Here is a 24,347-nt window from a genome sequence, read left to right on the forward strand (position 1 = left end):
ACCATCAACTGGGGGTGATGTATGGTTTGAATAGCTGCGAGACTTAAAACATAGGCTGATGTTTCTCACTATTCCATCAGGGTTCTAAACATGCTATTCTTAGAAATCACGTACACTTTTATATAAGCAAAACAGTGTTAATAAGTACTCTGTGGAAGCTGCTTTATTAGCAATGAAGACGTTTTCATATTTTCATGCTTTAAATAATATAAGTTCTTATCTATGTTGGTGAAACTGTGTGTGAATATAATAGTATAATTATATATGTATTTACATGTATGTCAAACTAAACAGATTTTCATTAAGAAAAAAAATTATTTGTCTTCTAGATCTAGCTACACCTAAGAAAACAGTAAGGGTCTAAAAATACATAAGGAAATTCTTGTTAGGACCGTATGGAAGATTGATCATTGAGCTTATGAGGACCTCTTCAACATTGCATACAAAACAACAAAAACTTTAAACGCCTGATAAAGTGGTTATGGCTAGAGATAGTCAGGATTCGGGAGACGTTTATGCAAGAAACACTAGCGGAAAGAAGAAAAGGAACAGTTTCAAATTAAAACACGAACCTTACACTAGATGATACTGTAGGGATGACAGAATGTAAAAGTTGGGTAGCACCTCCTTTGTGGCAAATATATATTTGTGACAGATAAATCTGAATCTCTCTCTCTCTCTCTCTCTCTCTCTCTCTATATATATATATATATATATATATATATATATAGATAGATAGATTGATAGATAGATAGATAGATAGATAGATAGATAGATAGATAGATATAGATATATACAGCCAATACGTGAAATGGACGGGCATTTTGCGATACATATAAAGTCTTCGTAATAAATAATACCATTGGCATACAAGTTATTAACCTAGTAGTAAAAAAAAAATGACGATTTTGAAGGAGTCATCAATAACATACAAAATCCACGTTGAAGTTCAGAGACTGTATAAATCAGTTGAATGAATACGCGAAAAACCTGAATCGAAAAGATACGTGTAACAAACACTCCGCTAGTGGTACACATCATTCAAAGCTAGTTATTGCATTTTCACTCTTTCGTCTCATATTCTGCTTCTGAACAAGAATTTTGTAGTCTTGACATTTCCCAGAGTGCATACTTTAAATTTTTACAAAGCTTATATCAACTCGTTCTGTCTGTCTGTCTGTCTGGTAAGAAGTTTGAACATGTTTTTTCAACCATTTCCCATTCTCAGATCAAGTTAAAGCTTTGCACAATTATTCATTGGACCTGGCAAGACACGAATCAATAAAGAAAATTAACCAATTAGTTTATTTTTAATTCTTGGATATTAATTATTTTATTTGATATCGAAATAAGGGGAATAAATACATAATATTAGCTTGGCTTGAGAAAATCCTGACGTTCACATTTCTAGTCTCCAGAATAAAAACTGGCGAGCCCTACGAACACGCATCACCTTATCTATCCATCCATCCACCCATCCCACCTATGCTCGGGCCTTCCTCAACACATCCCTCCATTCAGATCTCTTCTGAGCCTTTCGTTTCCACGCCTGGACCCCAAGTTGTTCTAGATCTGCCTCCACATTATCGATCCATCGCATTCGAGGTCTGACTTTGGGTTACCTGCCTTTTGGTACCTTAGCTTAAGTAAAAAAAAAATCTCTCGAGATGTTGGACATATAACGAGAGTTTAATCGCTGATTAATTTTTCCAAAATATAAAATCCTTAAAAAAAAAAAAAAAAAAAAAAAAAAAAAAAAACAAAGCTTACTAAAGGGGTAGAACTCCGCCCTTAAAACTAAATCTATTAATAATGTACAAGCTATTTACCTTATTCGGTATCAAACAACCTCGAAACCTGGACGCTGACAACAAAAGAACACGGAAAACCTGCTAAATACTTGGGAAAGAAAAATGTATGGTGCCATACATGAGGAAACCAGATGGAGGATATCCACCAACCAAGAAATATACCAACTATATGAAGACCGCTCCATAGTGACAGCAATGAAAAGGAACAGATTACGTTGGGCAGGTCACCTAAGAAAGCTAGAAGACACAGGGGCAAAGATTGTTCACCGGCAAAAACCAAAAGGCAGGCGCCCCAAAGGCAGACCACGAGTACGGTGGATTGATGACGTAAAGGCAGATCTACAACAGCTCAAAGTTCAGGCATGGAGACGTAAAGCACAGGGTATATAACAATGGAGAGGGTTAGGACCAGGGGCAGACAGATTGTTATAAGCTTTGTAAAAAAAAAAAGAATTTCTTTTTATGAAAAAAAATATGAGAACTAAAACAAATAATAAAAAAAAATAAACTAAACACATGACTCTTTATTAAGACTCACACTTTGCATCCTTCAATCTCAAAACTTTTTTTTTCATCTTACAGCTTCATAGAATGCTTCAAAGGATTAACTCTTTCTGTGCTAATTAAGGATGCCAACGTTGATTTTACCTAATTAAACTAAATTGACTTTTGGATTTATACATTTTAATTTGTGTTGCTTAAAAAGAACATGCATTCCCCAATAAATCGATACCGAATATAACATTTTCTGATAACAAACAAAAAAGTTATTTAAGTTTTATCATATCAGGATAGTGAAACACAAATGAGCAAAAATGAATAATTCTATCGGAACGAGGAAAATAATTACGGCGAAAAAGAGTTAATAAATACACAAATCTTAAGCAAATATTAGAAATTCGAGTGTAAAAAAAGTGCCCTCCAAAAATACTTTCTAGGAACTAGATTGAAAAAAAAATCTAATGATTAAAAACAAACAGTTGAGATTAAAACACAGACATATAAATATAGGCCTGTGTTAAAACATCTCAGTGCAGTGCCAGCGGAAGTCCAATATGGTGGCTAAGAAGAGGACACAACCTAGACGGGAACTAATGCCTACAAATCCCATAGCCTCCCTTTAATTTTATATTTCAACACTATTGCCAAACATTCTAGTTGAAATTGCCGTTTTTTTATGAGACGTGGATTTTTTTTTAGATTTAGCTCGAGTCGAGCCAAAAAAAACCATGGATCCAAACCTCCCAACTCAAAGATGTCAACAAAAATAAGGGAGGATTTTTCTACAGATACATAATGCCAATTTCTTATTCCATATGCTAGGACAAGTTCCTACAAGTTTTCCTTTTACCCAAGTATCACTAGAGAATGGCACAGTTGGCATGAATCAGCCATAAAAACCAATGACTAAGCAGAGGCTTAAGTCTCTTATGTATCGTGTACTACTAGATCAACACAGAACGTCTGTAATTTATAAGATAAGATAATCAAGCAACACATCCTATTTCCTGTACACAGGATGCCTCAAATAGCTAGTAATTTATAGTTATCCACCATAAATGAATATCACCAATTGTCTTTTATTTGCTGAAGTATATCCGAGATACAACCACTGATAATGTAACGAAATACGGTATCCAAAATAATAAATCTTTTTCACCACTCAAACCTTATAGGGTCAGAGATTAACATTGTAAACAATAACTCTAAAGACTACTGTATACAAGCTCGACTCAAAGGTTTCCGTTTTGTTGCCAAGAAGGATTAGCGTCTGGAGGGTCATACATCCCCCCCCCCCCGGCCGCCGTATTATGACCGGAATGCCTGTCGAGGCCTCCCTATGATCTGTGTAGAGCCGGCCGAGCAGAAAGTAATCTCCAGCTGATGTAGACACTGTTGATTGCACGTGAAAGGAAGGGTTATCTTTCCCAGGGGAGGTTAGCGGCCAGTAATAAAGACGATGTTAGCATTTCTCACTAATTTGTGTTCTTAAATCTGGAGTTACCGTACTTAGATTTTTAACGACGCTTTCTTGACTTAGCGTCTCTGCTTGTACTAGGAAAACACAACCCGAAAGAAATGCAGCTAACAAGGTTATACCAAGATACAGTGGCGTACCGAGGGTGCCAGGCGCCCGGGGCGGCATAGTCTGTTGGCGCCCCCCCCCCTATTAGTATGCGTAATCTATATTTGCATTAAAACAATCACCAATAAATAAATTAAATTTTTTTATTGTAAACAAAGTTAATGAACAATCTGAAGCAACATTAGCCATTTCTTATAGAACTACTTTTCGTGATCTTGCACTAGCAAAGTTGTCAATGACATCATCAAAATTAATTGTTTCGACCAGCTCCTTTTCTATGCTTAGCAATGCCAAGTCTGACAGACGCTCCTGACCCATTGAAGCTCTCAAATAAGTTAAAATGATTTTTAGTTTACTAAAAGAACGCTCACAGCTAGCAACTGACACAGAGATTGTCAGCATAATTTGCAAAGCAATTCGCAAGTTTGGAAATATGTCATTGCCATATGAAATAATAAATGAAAGTAATTCTAATGGGCTGCTTGGGGTAGCATCTGGCCGGGTTTTCAGCAACATACTGCAGTCACTGATTTCTACGAACAGTTCAGTTCCATCAATATCAGTTTTATAAAAATCAGCCAGCGTAGCACAGTGCTGTTGAATATCATTAGAGGTATCATTAGCAAACAATTTGCTGATGTTGAATAGAAATCCAAACTTTTCATCTAACGTCTTCAGACGACCAAATCGTGTTGTCATCTCCTGGATTAGTCTATCAATAACTGATTTCATAATGCGAGTTATTTCTTCAACCGCAGCGAGTCCTGCATCACCAGCATTTTCACCAGGCATCTGTTTTCGACGTTTAATTCTTCCTTCTATCCTAATTCCCAATTTTTCACACAGAACTATTGATTGAACATTGAACAGAACATTGACTGCAGTGATGCAAACATCTTCTCGAATGCTACTTAGCCGTTGCTGCAGTCCTTCTAAATCCAGTGCTGCGTCATGGAAATTCATTGATGGATCTTGCAGTCGTTTTTGAATCCGGTCAATTTTTGACAAAACTGCATGCCAGAAATCAAGTAGAGTGATGAAATTGAAATTCATCACATTTTGAAGCAAACTGTATGCATCATTCTGAGTCTCACTAGTTTGAGTACCATCTTCATACAGGTTTTTTAACAGCTGTAAAAATCCATCAAACTGTTCGTGGATTGCATTCACCGCATCTTGTCTTGCACTCCAGCGTGTTGGACATTCTCTCTTCAATGTAATTCCAAGCAATTCTTTCATTTTCTCCCATCGAACAGTTGAAGCACTGAAAAAAACGTAAATTTTCTCAACTGTACCAAAAAATGTAACAACAACTGGATCCTGTTTTGCAGCATGTAATCCAGCTAAATTCAAGCTATGGTTGTTACAATTAACAAACGATGCTTGAGGATTTCGATTGGCAATTCTTTGTTGGAGTCCGGACAGTTCTCCTGCCATTACAGCTGCGTTATCATAACACTGAGATCGACAGTCAGCTATAGGAAGGTTGTCTGCTTGCAACTGTTCAACAATAACATTTTCTAGTGTTGCTGCATCTTTTGCATGAAGCTGAATAAAACCAAGAAAAGATTCTTTGATGGTCACTTTTTTGGTTTTGAAATTAACATCAACAACCTAATAACTTCTGATAACTGTTCCCGGTGTGCTAGATCAGGTGTTGAATCTAGCATTAGTCCATAATATTTGTTTCGTCGAATATCACAGAGTATCTGCTTTCTGACAGTAGATGCAAGAAGACTGATAAATTCATTTTGAATTCTTGGTGACAGATATGAAACTGAACCCGGAACATTTTTAGAATGCTGTAGATGACTTGATAATAATGGATCAAACTGAGCAATTAGCTTCATTGTGGCCAGGAAATTTCCTATATTGTAACATTCGGTATCATCTTCAGCAAGACTTTCACAGTGACCACGTAAAGCCAAATTTTGGCTAGCCCGAAATTTTATGCAAGCTAGAATTCGTTTCAGCACTTCACGCCATTTCTGCTTTTCATTTTGAATTTGTTTCTCAACTTCCATATCAATCAACATACCTTGTGAAATCCGATGTTCCAATTCCTTCCATTTAGTAAAAGATATTCGATGACTTGGACTGTTTTCGTGATCCCTCAGTCTCTCTGTGTGTCGCCAATTACAAAATCCAGAAGATAACTCAAATGACGATCTAGAGTTACTGCTTGTTGAAGTGAATAATACACAACAGAAACAGTACACTGACTTTTTAGAAGGGGAATAAAGCAACCAAGATCTGTTGACTTCCTCTCCATTGGGAAGACTACGTTTAAACCATGTTAAAGTCATTGAAAGGCCTGCACTTACTGCAAAATTAGCATTCTTGTTCTGAAATACTTCTGGCCCACGAGAAATCAACTCCATATGAAGATTGTCTGCTACGTTTGATAAGCCCGTAATGGAATCAAAATCAATGTAACCAAAATCATGTGAATCAAGGAGCATACGCTGTTTACTATCACTAGTGGCTTCAGCAGTTTGAGTAGATGAATTTGACGGCTGCAATTGTATCGCAGAGGTCATCAGAAAGTCATTCAGTTGATAGCAACTTGGTGGATCATTTACTGCCTCTTGTCCAACATTATCAATATCAGATTCTTCTTTGTCGTCAACTTCTGTTTGTCCCAGTTTCAAAAAACGCCGCATGAATAAGCCAGATATTTTAGCATCCGCTTCTTGTTCTCGTTTTCTTTTGCGTTGTTGAGCTCCGCTTAATTTCTTGCTTGACATGATTAAATGGGTCAAATATTTATGAATAATGGCCTGAATAATATAAACAAATAATTGTCATTAAGAGTTCACCTTTAAACAATATTAAATTAAATAAATGTGAAATTTTCCAATTAATTACACTTCCAAAAACGCGTCTGCTTTAATCTGCAGCGTAACCGCTGCCTATTATCGCTTACTTTAAAATGCATAGGGAATTTGACATATTTTACCGTACAAATCTAGCAAAACATTTACGAGACTGATAGCCTATTCATGGGTGCTCTCCACTATATAGAGCGTGTAATACCCAGATCTAAATCTGTATTTACTAGTTAATTTAAAGTGTTTTAAAATGACAATTTCAATGTACATTGTAATGTGATAACTCTTATTTGATATTTGTTATCATAATCCTCAGATATACTTTCTTTCATTAGCTGCTCAATACATATTTACAAATATTCTACATTACAATGATTAATGTTGCAAACGTTAAATACATACTAATTGATAATTAATTTTATCTGCATGCTTAAAACTTAGTATTTATAGTTCTACATTATCCAAAATAAACAACAAAGAAACTTACTTTTCCTTTAATTAATACAAAAATTTACCCGGATTTATCTGTAAATAATTTGTTATTGGCAACTGTGCCATGTGAGTTCATTTTTATATATTATTTCAAGAGTATCCAATTGTCACCCCTTATTTTACTCTACAACACATTAATGTTTTATTGACCTACCGCACTTGTCCCTCTTTCTCGTTAACACGATAGGCGGATTTTTTTTTTTTTAATACAGGGGGAATAAAAAAAATGACAGCAAACTTCTACACCATCGCACAATGCGACAAGAGCTTGCAACAATCACAATAGCCTCGATGACACAGTTCCATACATCAAAGACGTTTTCCGATCCATGCCGCTGAAAGTATGGTGTAATGTTTTGCTAGTAAAATTAGTATGGTGTAACGTTTTGGTTAATTTGATGGAACCAAAATTATTTATAGAAACATATTGAGAGAGAGAATCAGAGAACAGAAAAAAGAGAGAGGAGATTCTACTTGCGTAAATAAGTTCGCAATATGTGCCAGATTTAAAGTTGTCTGCTTTTGAAAAGTTGTTTTTTTTCACTTTGGTGTCACCTCCTTATGGGTGTCACCCGGTGCGGACCACACCCCCCGCACCTGCCTAGTGACGCCACTGGTAATACCCATTTCGGCGCCCCCTACTCCCCGGCGCCCGGGGCGGATGCCCCCCCGCCCCCCCCCCTCGGTACGCCACTGCCAAGATAACAAAGCCATAGAAATTATAACAACAAAGAAACTAAGAGTTGAGCTAGGCAAATATTAAGCTCTTAAATGTTAAAGCAATCGAGGTTTAAATTTGTTCAGAAATAGCTTTTTTTTTTTTGCATGTTTCATTTGCTCCTTTCAAGCTGAAGATTAGTGAGATAAGATTCATCCTAGTCGAAATCTCCCGCAGGATGACGGGAGATGGCAGCGGACAGAGACGGTCCGGGTGTTAAAATCAGCCCGGCCATTTCTATACAATCAGGCCCAAAAATTGCATAGCATATGATGGGCATCCAATTATAGGCATGGCTGTCCTCACAATCATTATGTTAAGTACATGCAAGTGCATACAGTGAGCTCTTTATATTTTTATTAGAAATAAAGGCCTTGTGTTTGCTTTTTAAATTGCTAAATGTGTAAGCCATGAAAAGATGAAGATATAGTGGCATCCATGTAACGCTTTAAGTGGCCCTACCGGCCCATTTAGGTACCGGCCCACCGGACATTAGCCCAAACGCCCATATAGCCAGTCTGCCCCTGGCAGCGGACAAGGTATGACCCCGGGACTATCGAGACGACCGAACCACAGTGCAGCGCGCATACCGCACGACCAGGCAGTTGGCGTTTACTTCTAAGGTAAAAATCAAGACTTTCCTCAGTATTATCTCAGTGCCGGATATTAATAAGTGGAGGCCCTGTTTTTTTTTTCTTTGTGGTAGAGCGAGGCCATTCGTTACAGAAGGCCTCAACACTGACATGCAGCGTCACAACTTAAGGGCGGTTTAGACCAATAGCTAGTTGCGACGTCGTACGGACCAGTAATAAATTGACTAATAGGTAAATTAAAAAAAAAAAATATTCCTGTCTACGCAAATGAATCATTGTACGAAGTTTCATCTTGATCCAAGAATGGGTGTAGGAGAAATGACGTGTACAAACCTTTTAACAGACAGACAGACAGACAGAGTGATTTGATATAAGCTTTGTAAAAAATTTAGTAACATTTTGTGTTTCATGTTGTGTGCTATATACTTTTTTACTACTATTTAAAGCCTGTGGATATTAATGAATAAAAACTGCTGTTTGTTTTTTTTTTAAGGATGATTTGAAGCTTTCATTCAATATATGTGTGTGTATCAAGTGACAAGGCAAAAAAAAAAGGGAGGAATGGAGAAAGACGGTCGACAAGTCTTGCCTGGTGCCCCAAAGGTCCAACAGACAAAGGGATAGGTAAAAGGTAAAGGTGTCAATTGAATTAATACTCCTTCAAGGTGTCTTTGAACTAGATGTCTGCAGTGAAATCTTAACCGAGTCACACATCACACATTTATAAGCATCTGAGCAAACGAAATCCTAGCATGTGGGCCAACCTGTCATTGCAGGAATATTTATCTTGATTTTCACATCACTTGGAGACACACCATTCGTAGAGGGGTTAAGCCACATTGTTGGTGTTATGTAACATTCTATTCAAAGACAATAAAATGAATATATACATGTAAGGCAAGGGAAACATTATTGTGACAAAATGGCTGCGCCAAAACGGCTGCGCCAAAACGGCTGCGCCAAAACGGCTGCGCCAAAACGACTTCATCAAAACTTCCTGCATAGCTATAGACTACTACAGAGATAAATAGTTTATACTTGCCTTTTTGAAAAATATAGTCATATATAGCTGTATGAACATGAAATGCACCAAGATACCTGTGTGTGGTCGCTGAATGAACTCTTTATGTTGTCTGTTGTATTTATGTGTATTTTTCTGTTGTGTTGTCTTTATATGAGAAAAGAGTCCTTGTAATCACAACAAATTTCCGTAAGGATCAATAAAGCAGTCTAAGTCTTAGTCTTAGTCTCTCTCTCTCTCTCTCTCTCTCTCTCTCTCTCTCTCTCTCTATATATATATATATATATATATATATATATATATATATATATATATATATATATATATATATATACATAGTCTATATATGTCTTTATAGATATATAGTATATACATGTCCATAAAAGTTCATTCTTACAAGACTTGCGTGCATTTATTGTCGATAGACAAGCTAAATAAGGAAACGAGAAAACGTTCGAGATCTCAGTGCCATTAGCTTGACGTCACAGTTGGTAAATAGACAATATGTAGTTTTGTGATTTACAACGTCTCAGGTTACGACTTTCGGATTTCCCATTTTCTCGTTCCTCCGTCCATTCCAACAGGGACATGATACAGGAGTAATACCGCTTCGGATAAAGCTCGGTGTGATAAATATTGACATTGATGATTGTCTGGATACCATCTACCTCGACCACCTCCCCCCTCTCCCCCAGTCTTATGCGCTAACAGTACATTGTTAGGGGGGTCAATAAATGGCCCGGAGCCAGACGATAAGGCGAAGGCGGGACATGGGTCAGAGAGTTCCCGATGCGAAGGGTAGAAAGGAAAAGAAAAAGTTGCGGATGTGATGTAATGAAACGACAATCTTTAGGAGCAGATGAGAATATACGTTCGTCTTCCCAACTGAAGATACGCCTTCGAAAACCCGAGGTAAAGAGAACAGCATATTTTAAGGCTAGAAGCTGTTGAAATGTACATCATTAGAATTAATGTCAAGCAATTATTTTATGTAGCTTCTTTTTGATACTTAACGTTTTTACTATTCTGTCTCGGATATATATATATATATATATATATATATATATATATATATATATATATATATATATATATATATATATATATATATATATATATTAACTCTCTCCGTCCGTCTGTCTGTCTGGATTCTTTTATATGTTTTTTTTAAAAATTCCCCTTCCCATTCTTAGATGAAGGTGAAACTTAGCGTAATTATTCATTGTCGATGAATCAATAAAATAATTAACCCATTAGTTAATTAATTAGTGGTAAATAATTAATTAATAAAGTTTTACATAAAAAAAATAAATAAATATGGCAGTATTGAGAAATGGAAGTAATTAAGAGTTTTTTTTTCTCCCTATATAGCTTTTGTATTTGAAAAAAAAAGTATTTTTATGTCAGTGATTTTCATAAAGGGTCGACAGAGAAAGGCAGATGTTGATACATAGCAGAGACAGACAAACAGACAGACAGACATAACTATCAAGAGAGAGAGAGAGAGAGAGAGAGAGAGAAGCAGAGAGACAGAGAAAGTTTGTATTTGTATAAAAGAAAAAAAAAAGAACACTAATGCAACATGTTTTTTTTCCCAAAACAACAAAAACATATTGTTTCTATTGGAGTATCGGAGGACTGTCGGTTCAACCAGTTTCACTAACCAGGCGCGGGAAGAGATTAAGCGTGACAGTTGTGGGGCTAACCGGGTTATTTCAAAAACTTCAAGCGAGGAGGAAAGAAGGGGGGGGGGGACCCCAGGACACTGAGTGAAGACGGTGAGTGTTACTGTCGACCAAAAGTGACACCGCAGGGTGGGAGCTGGGGGGAGGGAGAGAAAGAACGTTCTTGAGAGTGGAGTCAACATTTTAAACAAGTTTAATTTAAAACAATATATAAAAATTCTGTAAAAAAAAAAAGGCCAAGGAGAGAACTTCGCATTTACAACTGTAAATCTGAATTCTGTAGAATTTATTTCCTTTATTCGATATAAGATTATAAAATCTATCACTAATAATTAATTAGCCAATTATTAAATTTTTAAATTGATTCATGTTTTGTACAAGAAATATGTACATTATATAATATGTTTTAAAGAATAAATATAAACTCGTACCCGCACATATTTATCAACTCGACCACATTAAACGTTCACACACAACTTCTATGAATAACAAAAATAAAATATATATAACTAGAGTTGTGCAAATAAATTAATAGGTATTATTCTAGGAACATACAAATAGTTAGCTGACCTGATTGGGGGTGTTAACATTGTTTATATTATTAGTTTGAATGATTCCCCTTGACTAAGGGAGTGAAAATTGGAATGTTATGTGTCATGTGTGTTAACACAGTGTGTAAATAAATTGACTCATGAATCTGGTGTTATAGTGTTGGCGTTGTTTATTAAGTGTAGCGTTCTTAGTTTAACATGGGGGGTATTGAAAAGACTTGTACAGAATATGACATGCAAATCTAAACAACAACAATAACAAAAAAAACAACAACAGATAACATAAAATAACACAATATTATGACAAAAAATTCACAAAGGACAAACAAACACAGACACACACACACACGAAAAACGTACCAACAACATATAAATATGCTTTAAGATGGACACTAATATCGCAGTCGAAAAACTCACAATTGTCAAATTTTCACATTTTTCGAATCTATAAATTCAGACCAATTCAGAACCAGGTTTGAGTTACTAGCTGGAATTGCACAGTCCACAGAAGCCATTGCAAAGTCCAAGGAATAACTTTCGGCATTTGATCAAAAAGCAACTGAATCGCTCTTTGGTCATGATTACATTCATGTATGCATGTGAACCTAGACTTGCAGGATTAGAGAAGGAGGAGACTAGCCTTGGAATTGAGATGCCGAGATGCTCTATAAAGATCCTAGATATCATCAACCTAGGGAGCATCACCAGCGAGATAAAACGAATCAGGATCACAGCGGCGAAATGGCCCCCATAATGAACTACTGACCATTGTCCACAAAAAAAAAAGGAAGAAAAGCTGACACTTTATGCCAAAATCACTAGATCCTTACGGCTCATAAATACGCATACATACCGTTTTATTTCAGGTGGCGGTAACAGGGAAGCACCCTGATAGAGCGGTAAAGCATCTGAGTCCAACCAGCTCTAAAGGCTACCTGACATTTATAAACGCGGTTGGTTGTTGTTATGCTGGCTTTGTCATACACAAAGGAATTGATGAAATTGTCTATGAAAGATGTTGTGTGGTACCCTAGCGGTCCAACATACTAAGTGATGGTAAATTTCCAAGCATCCGTATGTGTTTTGACATCTTGACATTTCAAGGCTCATTTCATTCTTGATTATTTCCCCTTAAAATAATGACTGCAGTTTTAAATTACGTCTTCAAGTGTCACTCTGTTCGTTTTTATCTTAACTCTCTCTCTCCTAACCGACGATAACAACGTTGATTCCACCAGAATGTGGTAAATAATTACGGAGAGAAAGAGTTAAATATGAAAAGTTTTTGTCTAAACGGACTTCATTCACCAATCGTAAACAAACAACATTAAGCCACTTGGTTCTCTATCTCTTCTATACAAATTACGCAATCCATAAAGGCTGTCACGTGATACGTTTTTGCATTGTTTTATCAATATTATCACGTGGCTAAATGTTGTTTGTGTACGATTGGTGAATGAGGTCCATTTAAAAAAAAGGCAAAGCAAGCTTTACACATTTTAACTTTCGGTCAATGAGACATCAGTATTTTTAAAATTAGTATATATAACCAATAAAAGGGCATCACCTGTTTAATCTACAGCGTACAAGAATTACTGTCTTGTATATAGCGAAATAGAAAAGATTCCCAATTCACTCTTACATACTGCCTACTCCTATACGAAACATTTTGATGTACTTTCCATATATTGTCTAATAAAAATATATTGTCTAATAAAAATATATTGTCTAATAAAAATATATTGTCTAATAAAAATATATTGTCTAATAAAAATATATTGTCTAATAAAAATATATTGTCTAATAAAAATATATTGTCTAATAAAAATATATTGTCTAATAAAAATATATTGTCTAATAAAAATATATTGTCTAATAAAAATATATTGTCTAATAAAAATATATTGTCTAATAAAAATATATTGTCTAATTAAAATATATTGTCTAATAAAAATATATTGTCTAATAAAAATATATTGTCTAATAAAAATATATTGTCTAATAAAAATATATTGTCTAATTAAAATATATTGCCTAATAAAAATATATTGTCTAATAAAAATATATTGTCTAATAAAAATATATTGTCTAATAAAAATATATTGTCTAATAAAAATATATTGTCTAATTAAAATATATTGTCTAATAAAAATATATTGTCTAATAAAAATATATTGTCTAATAAAAATATATTGTCTAATAAAAATATATTGTCTAATTAAAATATATTGCCTAATAAAAATATTTTGTCTAATAAAAATATCTGTCTAATAAAAATATATTGTCTAATAATCATATGATACACAATGGACCTCATTTCACCAATCGTAAACAAATAACATTTTGCTACGTGGATCTCCTACATCTTCTATACAAATTACGCAATTCATAAAGGCTGTCACGTGATACGTAATTTTCATTGTTTTATCAATATTATCACGTGGCTAAATGTTGTTTGTTTACGATTGTTGAATGAGGTCCATTTCAGATTTTCTTTATAGTTTGCCCTACATTAGAATGCGTTTTCTTAAACACAAAATTAGCTCTATATAACAACATGCGTGTTAGCGCCAAATTATCGTCTGCTCTTCATGAAGAACACGTGACATGAGAGGAATCAACAAAAAAAATGAACGTCACGTGATGAAACTTAGAAGAAGGCGGCTAATCAGCAAGAAGTCTAAAAATAGTAACTCCAAAATATGCGTCGGACCAAGGAAGAAGAGGGACATAGTGTGACACCCGTGCAAATCGCCAGTGGTAGTTAGAAACAGGAAGCAGCTTAGCAGGCCATAGTTGAACACAATCACTCGATGTTTAAGTACAGTTAGCATATTTAGGGTAGTGATCATCCAGTGGCTTAGCAACCAGGGCCCCGAGTGGCTTCATTGCGAGGGGGGTCTTATGACAGATAAAGACCCACATAGTACACTGAAAAAAGTCATCTGTAACTCTTAAGAAGAAGAGAAGAACACATTCCTTAAGAGAACAGTACCAGGAAAAGAAGAAGAGGCAGTCAGAGAAAGCGATGGGGGAGACAACATGAAAAAAAGGACGGCCTGTCATTGGAAGAGATTCTGTCAAAGGCAAGATAGAGAGAAGATTGGAGAATGACGGTCAGCAAATCTTGAGTGGTGGTCGAACAAAGTAAAAGATAGGAGACAATGAAGGCGTGACACGCACTGGGTGTCATGACATTGGTACTTGTACGAAGTACTTTTTGAATAGAGTGTCATGGCACTATTACTTATATAAGGTTATGCCTACATTCAGATTTCATGAATTCATTGACTTAAGTAGACTTAACATGAAGCTTGATACTTAGTGACAGAACTGACCCCGACACACGCTCGTCTCCTTTATATTTTCCACACCAAATCTTCTAGTTGAGAAAATGAGATAAAACGTTTTTTCACATCTGATTGGTTGCTGTTCAAGGTAGAAACTCGAAGTTACGAGAGGACAATTTTTGCATTTCTCTTGTGACGGTGACGCGTACAACACGTGATAACGTGTGTATTTGTAAACATACAAAAGAATATTTCATTGTGTTTTCGTTTATTTATTTTTTTTTTCAAAAAGTGGAGGCACCACGGTATCCTTGAGTTTTTCTTTATGGGTACTTAGCTACATTATGAATTATACAAACATTGTTGTTAAATAAACTAGATCTTAAAATAGGAGGAATTTTATGATTCATATTTACTGACTAGATTATTCTAGAAAATTGAGTTACTGCCCCTGAAGCAGTATTCTTATATTTAGGGCACTTTAGGGCTTATGGAGAAAGGTAAAAAGTGTGTTTATTGTATCATTATCAATAGTCTTTATTGACTTCAATGAGAAATTCTGTATGGTAATGTAATAGAAGCCAGGAGAGCCGCTGGTCACGTAATTTCAAGGTATACTGACGTATGCAAACGAGACAAAGCTCTATAAAATCAACAAAACGAAGAGGCACTAGATAGATTGACATGTACACAAAATACACTGGATTGCAGAAGGTGAACACACCGGAAGTAGAAAGAGTTAAAGTACAACAGCGCCTATCAGGGCCGGCCTAAGGCCACTGCAACCTATGCGACCGCAATGGGCCCCGCACTTTCATAGGCCCCGCACTAATTATAGATGTAAATTATTATATTATACCATTATATAATAACAGGGTTTCCGCGGCCTTCTGATTTTGATTTTCCAGGACCTACTGGAACTCTCCTGAAATTGCAAAATATACACGAACAAATCCTGGAAATCTCCTGAAATTATCAAAATCTCAAGAAAACTCATAAAAAGCTCCTGAAAAATAGACAAAATTGTCATTTTGGGGTGTCAATCGTACGCATCCATTTCGTAAAAAATATTTGCAAAGACAAATGTATTTTCTAATACAAAATCTAAATTTTGAAATTATCCTTATCCCTACCCAGACCGGGACCCGCGCATTCCGTTTAGCATAGGGCCCCCACAATAGTTAGGATCAGCCCTGGCACCTATAGATTACAGAAACACAACCTGTGATTATCTGTGTATCAAGAATCGGCCTCTTTAGTCACATGAGAAGTCCCAAAGAGAAATGATAATATCTCTCCAGATGAAAAATGCCATAGATAGATAGTCTGTTGTTAAATAAGTTATATTTATTATATTATAATTATTGGAAGTATACTTTATTTTTCCCCAAATAATAGACCAACACGCCTTCGTTTATTATGTTTAGTGTCAGGAGTTCATAACAAGACAAATCCTTGTAACAAGTAAACTATGCCACTGACATGCCCGTGTCTGTGTTGTTCCATTATTTCAAGACTCGCGTTCAAAAATGCACCTCAATCGTATTGATTATTTTCTTGCAGTAATTATTAAAAACACTATTCTCCCTCCATTGACATCAGACAGTGCATTCATTGACTCCCGCGCGCAATCCATAAAACTGCACTGAATAGACTTGGCACAAGTGAGCGTAATGATAACTCATCCGCCTGACTTCTTGACCTCCCAGAATGAAATGGGAAATCACTCTCAACCTCCGCCCCTCTAAAGTTATCATATGTATCTCACCTTGATTTTGGCTTTAAGAAGTAAAACGAATGAGCAGATATAAGCCAAGCATAATAAGACGCTTAATTATACAACTATTCTATAAACAGGGGCTGACTGGTTATATAAACATATGGGCGCATGCTAGGTAAGCCGGTTTAAGATGAACCAGCGGGGCACCACGGGGTCCTCAGGGCTCGCAAAGACCTTCCACAGGGCGATGAAAAAAAAAAGAATAGGCAGAGAAAGAAAGCGATGGGAAGACAGCATCAAAGTTTGGAAGTGACTGCCATCGAAAGAAACAGGCTCTAGTCAAGACGAAGGACAGGAAAGGAGACAGACTGTCTATGAATCGTGTGTGGTGCCCCAACGGCTTAACAGGCAAAGAGATAGATGAAGGTGATATTAACGAAACAAATTAAACATAAGCACCTAGGTATTCGCATATCGTTTTTGATATGTTCATATCCCCAGCCATTAAGCATAGACAGAAGTGACACAGCAACTTCCATCCAAATGACCAATGTGGTTGTTACTAAAATGTCTGCTGCACTGACCAAGACTGGTTTCACCACAATGTCAATTGGCTTACCAAGGATGGGGCCAACGTATCGTCCATTACACGGACCAAGGCTTTTGTCCCCTTAATGCCCAATTGAGTTGACAAAGGATGGTGTTACCATAACGTGGTTAGAATTGACAAAGATTTGGGTCATTGTAATTTGTAGTGCATTGACCAAGATTGCTTTCACCACAGCGTCCAATCCAACGTACTGACCAGTGATCACCCCAATGTCATTGTCTCCGACAAACCACAATTTGACCTTTTTTTAAAAAAAATGCACTGACTAAGCCTGTTGCGACCTAGCCAAGTGTCCATACCTCGAACCTTTTATACCAACCAATCGTATAATGGGCATTGAAAAGTGAAATTCACTAACCAGTAAAAGAGTCAGTATTGAGACAGTTTCTTTTCCACTTTTTATTTCACTGCTTGGGTAGTGCCAATAATTATATAATTGCGACTCGTGATTTAAAAAAAAAGCCAAACGCAATCTATTTTTTTTATCCTTAAAAAGAGTTTAAAAAATGAGATCTGGCACATATTTTAGCATAGGAATGTCTTGGAATAAAACTCACAGTGGGCGGAATCGATTCGTAGTTGTGAGAAACAAAAGATTCCAAGCCTGAAATGAAAAGAAGGGACCGGTCTGGGACAGAATCGATTCTATAATAAGAGCTCAGTAAACACGAGAACGTTGTGGTTCGATATCACACCACCTCGTGGTTCGCGTAGCGTGTTTTGGAATCACACGAGAAGTTACCTCTCGCGCGATACCGGTTTTTAAAAACATCAACAAAAAAACATTTTTTGTTTAACGGCAGACGGAAGGTTGTTATCTGGCGATGACTTTAAATGTTGGTTAACACATTTATCTGTCTAGAAATCTTTGGTTAAAATGAGAATCGATAAAAGTCCGGTATAATTTCGTAGATGAAGTTACCGCCAAACTTCTTACAGGAAGCAAGGCCTGCCTTAGGCATAGGCAAATAAGGCAGTCGCCTAGGGCCTCTAATTGGTGGGTACTGGAAAAAAAATTGCGAAACTTGGAATAGATCTCAAATATAGTAGACCACTATGGTTCTATGTTTTCTAGTCTAACTCTATATCTACTACGGAAATTGCGATATATGAATTTTCAGTTATTTATTGATTTAGATATAGACACAGGTAGATTTTTAATAAGTTGTGCAATTTTATTTTTTCGCTGCTTTTTTTTTTTTTGAAGTTTTATAGTTGCTAGTGGCGAGCTTATGAACATGGAATATTGTATAGTTATCTATTGTTTCTATAGTCTCGACCTTCTTTTCAGGTTTGTGTTCACTAAGACTCAGTGGAAGACATATAAACGGGACTAATTCAGCTTATACCATCACTTCAGTCAAGTACTATTTCTTTCCCTTGTTCGAGTTAAAAAAAAACAAAATAATTTTTTAACAATTGTTAATTAACTAATTGGTAAATGTTTTGTTTTTTTAAAATTCTTGTCGTGTTTGTTTCTTTTGTTTTGTTTTAAATGTAAATGTAAAGGTAAAATTCTTGAGGTAGATATGTAAAATGGATGTGTGAAAAAAGTAAGGAATCTATTGGAAAAAAAAACAAATTAATCTTAAACCATAATAGTAAAATGTGAAGGGAAAGTTTAAATCTAAGTAAATGTATGTGTTTTTTTTTTATGAACAGTAGTTTCCCCCAACTACCTTCCCCGAAAAGTGTTTCAGACCTTGCGATCTATAGGGCATGTAAAGGTCTTCTGTTTCTATTGCCCACGGTTAACGAGTGTCATGTGACTAGCACAACGGCCAACCGCCTTTACTTTTCCCCAACTAGAGCTTGGTGGACTCAGGGGTCCACAAAGATCCCGAAATTTAAAAAAAATCCTAGTCTTCACCAGGATTCGAACCCCGGCCCCCCAACCGCCTAACCACTAAGCCACCGCGCCTTATTTAATATATTAACAATATCATTTTCAGGAGAAGAAAAACAAAAACTTTCACCAGTTTTTTACTCTGACAGTTGAAGGGGGGGGGGGGCGGTCTATTTATCCCTAATATAATATCTTATAGATTCCTTGACGAGGTCCAAACAGATGGCGTATAAGAAAGTGGATAATAGAAATCCCTGTCTGACAGATCTTTGGATGGGAATATTTTCACTAAGAGAATAATTTATTATTAATCCACTCGTTGCATTCGTATAGACGAGCTTAATGTATCTCAGTGGTTCCCAAACTTTTTTTTGTCTCGCACACCCCTTGGAACTCTTCGTAGACCCCTGAGGGTCTATATAGATCACTTTGGTGGGAATCACTAATGTATCTGATTGAAAAAGGTACAGATTTTTCATTTCGCCAGTACATTGAAAACATAAAAGCTATGGATGACTCGGTAAAAGCCTTTTTCTTGATCTAAATAATAAATAAAAAATACATTAAGGTTTTTATTCTCACTCTTCCTGTTTTTGTTTTACAAAGCTTATATCAACTCACTTTGTCTGTCTGTCTGCATGTCTGTCTGTCTGGTAAAATGTTTGAGCACGTTATTTCCTCACACCGGTCCTCGTATCAAGTTAAAACTTTTAAACAAATATTCACTGGCGGCGACATGAAGCAATGAGAAATAAAACAACATAGTAATTAGTGAATTATTTACTGGTAATTAGTCATTGAATTAATTCTTCAGTATAAAGAGATATTGTTAAATAATTTGGGTATATGTACAGGTTATTTCTACCACACCCATTCTTGTATCAATTTGAAACTTTAAACATTTATTTATTGTAAGTAACAACACATGAATTAATTTTAAAATTAACCAATTAGTCAATAATCAATTAGAACTTATTTATTTTGGCTTGATATAAAAAAAGGGGAAAAACGTCTTTATTATTGAGAGATATAGCTGTAAATGATGGAGTTCTTCCCCTTTGATAAGCTTTTTTTTTTTTTTAAAAGTATTGTAAAATATTTTTCTTGTGTTTTGTTTTATCAGATTATACTGTCAATAATTGCTACAAGAGCACGCATGACAAACATGTTACACACGTCCAGACAACTTAACATGACCTGGCTGTCAATGTTATCGAGATATTGTATATAGTTCATAAACATTTACATTGTCTGCTGGAATATATCCGCCTCATACTTTATATTAAGTCAGTGTCGCAAAAGTAGGAGCATAAGCGAGTTAACAGAACGAAATCAGTTTTCAATGAATATCACACAGAATGAAATTCTTAGAATTCTGACCACACGTAAAAAGCTCCTTTGGACCCCTGGCTATCAAATCACAACATACGATTCAACCATCTGATAATAAAATTTCACATGTAAGTTTTGAGTGAATCAGGAGTGAATATATATTTCGTTATCTGTAGCTGTTTTTTTTTTAGTTTTTGAGTAACGCACATACTGTAACAAAATGTTCGTTATGGATAGTAAAGATTACTAGTTGACCCACGGCGTAGCATACGCTGTTTTTTTGCAGGGCCGGCCTTAGGGCAATGCAACCTAATCGACCGCAGTGGGCCCCGCACTTTCAAAGGACCCGGGCTAATTCCAGGTGTAAATTATTAAATTAAACCATTTTATAACTTAAACCAGAATTCCCGCAGCCTCCTGATTTACCAGGAGCTCCTTCAAATCTCCTGAAAGTGCAAAATATACAAAAAAAGTCCTGGAAATCTCCGGAAATTATTAAAATCTCCTGAAAAATATAGACAAAAATTGTCATTTTGGGGTGTCATTCAATACGGAAAACGCCAATCCTACGCGCGATATGTAAAAACGGCATTGTACATTCGAGACTAAAACTACGTGGGGTAGAAATAAAAAAGAGTTATCTTTCCACAACGGTTAAGTCTGCTATTTTGTAACGGGTGAATACTACTTGTTCTCACTCCCCCCCCCCCTTTTTTTTTTCGTAGATTAACTCTAGTCCGTCCGACTTGAAAAAATAAAAGAGTGATCTTTCGTTTGCTTCTTGCGTGTCCAAACTCTTGAGCCATTAAGAGAATTATATATGAAGATTATTATTTTCATTACACGATATTATTTAAAAGTTATTCTAATATATTGCATATAGCCAATCCAATGTAGTAGTGTTGATATTTTTTTATTAATTTGTTTACTTTTTTTTTTAAATGCTATGTTTATTACATTGCCAACAACACATAAGGCACTAACATAAACTTGACGATTACTGGGTTGTCCATTGTCCTTTGCTGTAGACGAACGAAGTTATTGGGATTCCGACGGAAGGATCTGTCCTTATTTCCTATGGAAACCCAAATGTTCCAAGCAGTATAAATGTTTTTGTTGGTGCGATTGAATACCTGAAACTGTTGTTATGTACCACAAAGGGAGCTAATCAACACAAAACATTGTTCGTGTACATCACTCAGTCATAAGTCCCACACCATTGTATACAGACTGAACTCTATTACTATGACCGCTTTCCCAAATCACTAGTAGAGAAACCTCCACAAGTTGACAGACCGGTACCGGTTTCCAGATGTCAACTTGTGGTCAACCCAAGATTGAGGCCACACAGCATTGCAGTGAGCTCATGAGGAACTTAGAGGACTAGATAAAATCTAACATTTGTTATGCAATCAAGCAATACGAATTTTTAATTTTAGAACTACGACAAATACTAAGTGAAAATTCGAAGGAATATGAGTAAAATAAATTTGTTTCTTTCTCTCTTTGAAATGTTTGATTAAAATGTGCCTGGCTAAGTGATAGCGAGAGAACGTGACGTCTGCAATTTAATTACAAATAAGAACAGCTTGTTCATTACATGTAACAACTAACAAACCACTATAACGATTGCAAACGAAATTGTATGTATACTTATTCCAGTTTCACTTAAATATTATATACAACATTTAGAAAATTATTCTCCGTTTCCTTATATGTTGCAATTTATAAAAAGTTGCTTTTAAAGAGAAAATTAGTGGTATTCTCTATTCTCTTTGTAACTTCTCATGTGATTAAAAAGCCAATGCTAGATACTACAGATCGCATGGTCTGAAAACCTTTTTTTTTCTTCGCGTCCATTCCTCTGTTTGTGTTTGTGTTTGTGTTTAGTGTTTGTGTATTAGTTTCTTTAATAAACGTTTCCCCCATGGTCTCTGTGTGTTAAGTCCTTGGTGTATTTTGTTTTTTAATCACTTGTCTTGTTTTTTAAATCTCAGAGCAGCTGCTGAATCGAAGGTCCAAAGGTCCAGAAATTTGAGGAAATGAGAAAGCTCAAGTCCAGTTGACGGGGTAACAAAGGCTGGACACGCAACGCGCTCGTAAGAGGGAGGGGAAACATTGTTGAACATGGTGATTGGTCAAATGTTTTTTCTCCATCAAAAAGGATTTAAAAGTGAACGTTTATGTTCTCTGTTACTCTAGAGACTTTAGTCACTTTGATATGTCTTGCTGGGGGTGTGGGTGGCTTCTGAAGCTGGGGTCCTGGGTTCGAATCTCATTGAAGACTGGGGTTTTGAATTTTGGGTATTTTTAGGGCACCCCTGAGTCCACCCTACTTTATAGTGGGAAGCTTGGTCGAGAGGCTAAGTACGCTTAAACCTGGCTTGGTTACCAATGATGGGGGCTCGAGGTTCGACAACTGACTCGGGCAGTGTTGTGTTTACTGAGCGCCTAAAGGCAGCAGGGAAAACCTTCTCCCAGATATCCCCCACTGGACCATAGCGCTCTGAGCATGCAATAAGCATGAAAGTAGCACTATATAAAAAGCTATAATTCAATTTTTACCTGACTTTAGTTGGGGAAAGTCGGTTGGTCTTTGTGCTGGCTATATGACACCCTGCTCGTTAACCGTTAGCCAAAGAAACAGATGACCTTAACATCATCTGCCCTATAGATCGCAAGGTCTGAAAGGGGAACTTGACTTTTAAAAAACAACAACTTTATATCTTTCTATTGAGATCGTTTTATTCTTTCTCTCATTTCTATTCATTATCTTTAGAAGATATCTCTATAACGTGCTTTAAATAGTCCTTCGGGAACTTGTGAAGACTCTTATGATATTACACTCTTTTATCTTTGTCTTTCTCTCTTTCTGTCTCCCATCCCTCTCTGCATTTCTCTAGCTGTCTCAATCTGTCTCATTTCATATCTCTCATGTGTCTTTTGTCTTTTTTTTCCCTCCAACTATCGTTTTCTTTTTGGCTTTCTTTTTCTTCTCTCTTTACCTCCCTCTTTATGTGTCATTCTCTCTCTCTCGCTCTTTCTGTGTCATTCTCTCACTCCCTCTTTCTGTATAATTCTCTCTCTCTCCCTCTTTCTTTCTGTCTTTTTTTATTCTTCTTTCCCTGCTTTTCTTGCTCTCTCTCTCTCTCTGCGTTATTTATATACTGTTTTGTATTCACTCTCTCACCCTCTCCTTCTCGGCATTCCCCCCCCCATCTCTCCCTTTCTTTAACTCCCTCTCTTTCGTTAAGTCACACTCTATATAAATAGTGCATCTTTTGATTCAAAACTATTTCTTTATTTTGATGTATGATCCTTTAATTCACCCCAATCCGTGTCACAGAATATCTACCATCTAGCTAAAAGCTATTCATTTGATGACGTCATCTTCCATGCATAAATAGACCAATAATTAAAAGTGATGCAATTTTATTCTTTTTTTTTTAGAGTATCGACTCGTATGTCTAAAGAGTTCCGTTCTAAGCCATGCTGGAAAGTGAGTATAATTGCGAGTTAGCTAATTTCACAGTCTAGTGGTCATTTAGGTCTCGATTAACGGAATTAGGTTGACTTAGAGACGTCTAAACTCGGACTGAACACTCAAAACCAAAGACGAGATTAGGAAAGACCAAAAAATACTCTTCAGAGATAAAAATCTATATCTATTAGTCGATATAGATCTATCTATCTATCTATCTATCTATCTATCTATCTATCTATCTATCTATCTATCTATCTATCTATCTATCTATCTATCT

The 24,347-nt window shown here is 36.0% G+C and overlaps 2 protein-coding genes across 2 annotated transcripts in view; both read right to left on the reverse strand.

Moving 5' to 3' along the window:
- LOC106077982 (potassium voltage-gated channel subfamily H member 6-like) overlaps window positions 1–24,347 on the reverse strand; it is a 383,405-nt gene that overhangs the window by 132,371 nt on the left and 226,687 nt on the right. The window lies entirely within an intron of this gene.
- LOC129923877 (uncharacterized) lies at window positions 3,952–4,740 on the reverse strand. The gene has a single exon (XM_056016651.1). The coding sequence runs from the start codon at window positions 4,687–4,689 to the stop codon at window positions 4,090–4,092; it is 600 nt and encodes a 199-aa protein (XP_055872626.1). The 5' UTR covers window positions 4,690–4,740; the 3' UTR covers window positions 3,952–4,089.

The sequence above is a fragment of the Biomphalaria glabrata genome, chromosome 18, assembly GCF_947242115.1.
Source record: "Biomphalaria glabrata chromosome 18, xgBioGlab47.1, whole genome shotgun sequence".
NCBI classification, from domain to species: Eukaryota; Metazoa; Mollusca; class Gastropoda; family Planorbidae; genus Biomphalaria; species Biomphalaria glabrata.

Bases quoted from the DNA above. Each gene is read 5' to 3' on its own strand.
- LOC129923877 (XM_056016651.1), bottom strand. From the start codon at position 4,689: ATGCCTGGTGAAAATGCTGGTGATGCAGGACTCGCTGCGGTTGAAGAA.